At 58.1% G+C, this 6695-nt stretch overlaps 1 protein-coding gene across 1 annotated transcript; it reads right to left on the reverse strand.

The window, feature by feature from the left end:
* Positions 1 to 5965: 5965 nt before the first annotated feature.
* On the reverse strand, positions 5966 to 6337 carry LOC148163408 (reprimo-like protein). The gene has a single exon (XM_088027282.1). It carries the CDS (start codon positions 6335 to 6337, stop codon positions 5966 to 5968), a length of 372 nt encoding a protein of 123 aa, XP_087883408.1.
* Positions 6338 to 6695: the final 358 nt, after the last annotated feature.

A 6695-nucleotide genomic window follows, 5' to 3' on the forward strand; every position in this document is an offset into this window, starting at 1 on the left:
ATGAGCAGAGTGTGACTCAGAGCACTTAATTAACTTGCTGCTGCACACACAGCTGGTTCTGTAAAGTCTGAACTCATTCCATTCCCTTCGCCTGCTCCCTGACACCAGCGCTCCTGCACAGATGGTCGCGAGGGTCTTGAGGATGCAGGTGGCAAGCAGGGTCTGCATAAGCCTGAAATGCCAGGGGCATCTCTCCTGTGACCAGCACCCCCTGATGGTCACTGAACAGGGAAGGGTTTTCTAATTCCGAAGCCTGGTTCCCACCCACAGAGATTCTGCTGTAATTGGTCTGGGGTGCAACGTGGGCGGCAGGACTTTGAAAGCTCAGCCAGGTAATTCTCATGAGCTGCCAAGTTTGGAAATCATGGGTCCAAGGGGAGGTCTTGCACTGAAAGCATCACTGCTGACGCCTGGCCCTTGCTGTGGCTCTGCCCAGACCCGCTCCGGTGCCCCAGGACTGGGCCATGGCGGGGGCCTCCTCGGCTGGGCCCCCCTCCAGCCCTCCACTGCTCTGGGTCCCTCGTCCTGCCCCTGAGTCTTTCCTCCTCCTCTCCCTTCCCAGGTCTCCAGAGCCTTCTTATGGCCCAAAGTTTCCCAACCCCAGGAGGAGCCAATCCGGCTGCCCTCCTGGAAAGGACTCAAGACCCCAGATTGATCCCCTCTGCCCCCTTGATCCCCGGCCGGAGCACCACTCTCATTTTCCCCACACAAAACAAGGCAGGGAGACGGGCTGGTTTCAGCAGGAGGGGGTGATGGCAGCACGCTCCCTCCCTCTCCCTCCCTGCACTGAGGGTGAAACTTTGGGAAGCAGAGAGAGGGGCAGAGCCCAGGGCCCGGCTTTGAGGAAAGGTCACCCTCCGAGCGAAGCCTGGACCTGGGGTGGTGGGCAGAGGGCAGAGTCCGCCTGGGGAGGGGGGGAAACCCCCTCAAGGCAAGTACCTGCTTTTTCTTCGAAGCCCAGCCACAGTCACCTTCAGTGTTGCTACGGGAACGGGACCCAGACCGGCAACCGCACCTCAGCAAGAAGGCGAGGGTGGCATGCAAGGCCCCTGGAGTCCTTGCTGAACTTCACCTTTGGAGCACAGGTCTGTCAGCCTGGCCCAGCTCACAGGGAAGCAGCAGCTCGTGCAGCAGGACCATCGGTGATGGAGGTTGGCCTCTGCCTGTCTGGTTGTGTCATCATCGATGTCCAGGTCCCCTGTCCTGGGCTTTCTGCACAAGCGTTCCATTGCCACACAGGCCCCATGAGAAACCGAGGCTCACAGCCAGCTGTAAGCTCCCACCAGAAGCCCGCACCCCACGGGCTGGCCACACCCCCCCCACGGTGGAGGCACAGAGGACGGCCCCACTGAGTCCGCATGTGGATGGTTGTTCCATTATTGCATTACTAGCGTCTCAAGGGCAGAGTTGCCTTGAGCTTAGCAACCTCCTCCGCGGCAGCCCCAGGAGAGCCATCTGGGACACAGCTGGCTGAACCGGAACCAGGGGGCCCGGGTCTGCATGTCACCTGCGCCACCCTTTAGGTGCCGCTGTGACCTCGAGCCCACTACCTAACCTCTTTGGGCCTCAGATTCATCATCAGTAAAAAGGAAAGTGGGGATAATGCTAACATCTGCCTTAAAGGATTGCTCTGAGGACGAATTTAGATAATGCCCTGAAAGCGAGGAGCAAAGCAACCGTTTAAAGAGAGAAAAAGATAGTTTACCACCATCGTAATCTGGTTTGCGAACAGAGCACAAGGAAGGGTGCAAAGGAAGACTCAAAGTGTCCACAGGGGTGTCTGTGTCAGGAGGTGTCCTCTGGCCTGTCCGCCTGGGTCAGCCCACGTGTGGAGGGCTACCAGGCCCCACCGATGTGGCCTTTGGCTCCTCCAAGATGGGAGAACACACAGAAAGCCAGATGTTGGTCTTATAAGAGCTAGTTTTCTGACTGTTGCTTTATTTCTTTCTCCCGAAAATTCGAGAGTGTTCCCTGTGGATTAAGCTCCTTCTATCTATGGACTAGAATTGCAGGTTCCTGAGTTTAAAGGCATATGGCTGCAAGAGTTAGCAAGTGCTGCCTCAGGGCCGAGAGGCTTGGCTGGCCTCTGGGGGTCAGGGATCCGGACATCCCGAATACCTCTTGTGACCTTGATTACCAAGAGGGAATCGTGAGCTGCACTCCAGGGCTGCTATTCAGAAATCCTACTAAAGTCTTTTGTATAAAACATGTGTGTGCGTGCGTGTGTGTGCGCGTGCACGGGCGCACATGCATATTCCCGCGGGCAGGTGCACCCATATGTCTTTTCCCTCACTTTGGAATGCTCGGTGTGGACCATTTTTGTCTGTACCCATAACCATCACACGTCACCCTTTGCCTCTGAAACGTCCCTAAATGCTCGGGGCTGCTCTTGGTCTGTTGCTGGCTTGGGGTCTGGGGAGGTTCAGGGAGGGGGACTCCCAGCAGCGAGCTGAGCACGTGTGAAGTGGGCTCCAACAAGCAAGCGGGGAAGTGAGCAGACGTTCTGGGGTCAGCCCTCCCTCTGTCCCCCCTTCCAGGGGCTGTCTTGCTAGTGAGGGCACCTGACCCCAGAAATTGCATCCCTGACTCAGAGGGAGGGAAGCAGAGGGTCTGACTTAGTCCTTGATATTGGTGGAACCAGCGCCCAGCCCCATGGCTAGTGGCCCTGAGAAGGGATGTGAGTATCTGGGGCTCCGTGGGCCCGAGGCTGAGCTAGACTCTGGCTCTGCCACCCCCTTGCTCACCCCGGTGCCTGGTGCAGAACCCGGTCCACAGCGGATTCACAAGAGACCCTGGGTGAGTGAATGAACTTGGGCAGGCCTGTTTAACTGAACTTTAGTTGCCTCTCCTACAAACGCGCCCACGGGAGAATATCTGCGCTTACTCACTAAGCCGTTGTGGAGAGTAAACAGGACCACGTAGAGTCCAGTCTGGGGTCACACAGGCAGGGGTGAATCCTAGCTCGGCACGTTCTTAGCTATGTGATGTCAGGCAACCTCTTTGAGCCTTAGTTTCTTCATCAGCAAAATGGGAGTAATAATGAAACCCTCCTCACAGGAGTGGAGCTCAGTGCTTGACACACTATCTAAGACCTTATTAACATGATCCATTATTTTTGTCCTGCTTAGGAAAGTGCTTTGGAAACGACAAAATACGTTGCATATATGAATGACTTTTTCTGTCCAAGGATCTCAATTCAGAGAACCAAATATATTTGGCTAGGGAAAACATTCATGCAATAAACCAAAATAACAATGATCATAATAATGGTAGGTAATCACGTTACTATCTATTACATGTCAGGCTACTTTACACACATCATTTCCTGGGAGCTCTGGGGTCGGTTCCTTCCCGTTTTATAGATGAGGAAACCCAGGCACAGAGAGGTTGAGTTACTTCCCCAGAGCCACAGAGCTAGGAAGCATGGCAACTAAGATTTCAAAGACCAGGGTCCCAGGTCATCTTTTGTGAACCTGGAACCTTCGGAGATTTGGCCCCAGCCTCCTGGGCAGGCCTTGTAAGAGGAGCTCTCCCTGCCTCAGAGTAGGGGTGGGGAAAAGACTTTGGAGAAGCAGGTCCCTCCTCCATCCTCCAAGCTCCAGGCTCAGGATTCTGATCCAGCCTCACCTTTCCCCAGCAGCCCAGACCTCATATGCTCTTACGTAACTCTGTGTTTCCCGCTCCCCTGCCCCCACGCTTTATATAAGACAGCTCAGCAAACACTGGGAGACCCCACTTGAACTCGCTGTTGTTCTCCTTGACGCTGGAGCCTGTCTTTGAGTGTGCGTGCATGCGTGAACATACACTCATGCACATGTGCCCGTGTGTGTGTGTATTTGTACATGCGAGTGTACTAGTCATGGGATGGAGGGCACCAATACACATGTGAGGACACAGACATGTCTTCATTGGCCTTTTTTTTTTCTTGCAGTGAGAACAAGCCTTCCCCACTAAGGCTTTCCTTTTTCAACAAATTCAGGCAACTTAACTCTTGAATGCCCTGCTCTTGCCCTGGTCACAGGGAGCAGCAGATCCATGTTAGTAGAGGAAAGTTCTCACAGTGCTGATTCTCACTTGGTCAGCCAGGAAAGTGTCTAAGCCTCTATTCCTCCTGGAACTCCCACTTACCAGTCACTTGGGGTTTTAAGGGAACCCCTGCGGCTGTCTGAGCTGAGTCCTGCAGGCATTGGGTGAGCCAGGCTCCAGACACCTGTGCCAAACAAGGCCAGATACACAGGCTACCCACATCATTCAAGGCTGCTCTCCCCAGATGGCGCTGGACTACCTGCCTGTCCAAGCTATCAACAGAATGTTCTCCACATCGTAGGTTTTGCCCCATGGACACTTCACAAGTAGTCTCTGGCCCCTTTACTGGCCTCACCTGTCAAACTGGACGAATTCTCCCAGGTCTGAGATTGGGGTGGGGAGGTGGGTGGGCAGGTGACACGTCCCAATGATGAGGATTCTGACTACCCGGGAGGGCTCAGGAGCCAGGAAGATTCTGGATTCTTCCTAGTCCGAGACCATCTATGCTTTTGTTGAGATACTGTCCCCTCTCCCGGGGTGCAACTCGGTGCTGAAGACAGGGGACTGTGTTCCCTTCACTTCTCTTCCCAAAGCCAAGAAAGGCTTCAGCCATCTTCCTTCTCATTCACCTTCACTTCCACGGGTGGCAAAAGAGAGGCTAGGGAGAAATCCATTAGAGCCCTCTCCCCCACCCCCAATCTTCCAAGCACCAAGGTGCCTGCCTGGGGTTAGGACAATGGGGTCTATACATAAGCTACAAAGCCCAGCGTTCCTTCCTCCTATCTGCCCACCCACCCCAGCCCACCCCAGCCCAGAAAGCAGAGCCACCCACTCCCTCTTGGCCAGTGAGTGCCCATGTTCTTAGGCATTAACACTGCTTTGAGTTAATTGTGCATCTGCAAGAGGTGGCAGGGTTCTGGGCAGCAGGGGGCAACTCATAATGGGAGGTTGGAAATTCCCTCCACAGGGTGGCATTTGGAAGCCTTTTCTGCATTTTAAACATCCTGGGTCCTTTGCACCACAAAGCTTTCACCTGAACTTGCTTTCCCCGCTCCCCAGACAGCAAGGGCATATTTTCAGCGCCCCACTACTACTCGTTCACACTCGACAAGGGTGGGGTCCAAACCAGCCCTTAGAGGAGGCTTTAGGCCCTGTAATGTAACTAGATCTAGCCACCCCCCCATTAATTTGTATTTGTTCACAGTCCTGAGGTATTAATTTTGCTGTTCGCCCCTTTTGCACTTAAGTCACTGAATTTTTTTTTTTTTTTTAATCTCACGGAATAGATTAAAATTTCCCAAAGATTTAAATATTCTCCCTGCGGGACCAGCCCTATCCCCTCCGGAGCTATAGCCTCCTTAGCCTCGGGGGAGTGGGGTCTCAGGGGCCCCGGACCTGCCCCCTGGGCTCCGCAGTCAGGCGGCCAGGCGGCCCAGGGGGTACACACCGCCCTCCCGCCCCTGCCCCAGGCAACAACACATCCCAACACACGTGCACACACACCCCGCCGAGGTGCGGGTGGGAAACCGCCGGAAGCCAGACGGCTGCAGTTTTATCACAAGGTTTCTTTTCAAAAGCTAAATCAGGCCAACAAGCTCAGCGACTCGGATTCTCCAACGACTTCCCCCACCCCGCCCCACCTCCAGACACCCCAAACTCCCACGCACGTGACCTCGGCCCCGGGCGGCCTCGCACGACCTCTCCCACCCAGCCACGCCGAGGCGCACACAGGGCCAGCCGGGCGTGGATGTCCCTCCCCGCGCCGCCGCCTCGAGTCCCGCGGTGTCCCGGTCCTGGCGGGGGGAGGGGGCCCGAGGTCCGTGGCTGTCCCTCGCGCGGCCGGCCAGGCGGCGGCAGAGCCCGCGCGGGGCACGAGGATCCTGGTCTCCCTTCTCGTCTGCTTGAGGGCCGGGCTGGCGGTGCGCGGGCCGGGGCGGCCTCAGTACAGCCCCAGGATGGCGGCGCCCACGTCCTTGGAAGGCCGGCGCTCCTGCACCAGAAAGTTGATCATGCTCTCCGACTTGATGAGCAGGTTGCAGCCCAGGAAGAACACGCCGAAGACCACGGTGAGCGACAGCACGCAGAGCACAGCGATCTGCGCCACGCGCGACACCCACAGGCTGCGCTCGTCGGGCGCCAGCCCCGCGGGGACCCCGTCGCTGGCGGCCAGCGGCGCGCCACCCCCCACCCCCCGGCAGCAGCCCAGCCACGAGCCCAGCCCGTGGCTGCGGTTCCCCAGGGCGGCCCCGCCGCTGCCGCCCAAGGCGCCCGCCGCCTCCAGGCCGCTGTGGTTCAGGAAGGTCGCATTCATCGCCGCTCGGCGCCCGGGGTCTCGGCGCGGGCCGGGGCGCACGGGGAGGCGGGCGGGTGCCCGCGCTCCCGGAGACGCTGGGCTCTGGCTGCGCGCGGGGAGAGGGGAAGGCGGGAGGCCGCCCGCGCGCCGGCACCCCTCGCGCCCCCTGCCCCTGGGCGCCGGGTGGGAAGCGGCGGCCCGGAGTGAGGAGCAACAGGCGGCCCGCGAGCTGGAGCCGGGGAGCGGATCGCTCGTCTCGCTAGTCTGCTGCGCTGCGCGAGCGCCCCGCCGCCCCTCCCCTAGCAACGGCCCCGCCCCCTCGGCCCCCCCGGCCCCCTCGCCGCCCCCCTCCCCCAGGCCCCGCTGCTCCCCCCTC

This window comes from Eumetopias jubatus, unplaced genomic scaffold (genome assembly GCF_037043125.1).
Source record: "Eumetopias jubatus isolate StellerSeaLion01/CBP00866 unplaced genomic scaffold, mEumJub1_p1.0 scaffold_10, whole genome shotgun sequence".
Classification (NCBI taxonomy): domain Eukaryota; kingdom Metazoa; phylum Chordata; class Mammalia; order Carnivora; family Otariidae; genus Eumetopias; species Eumetopias jubatus.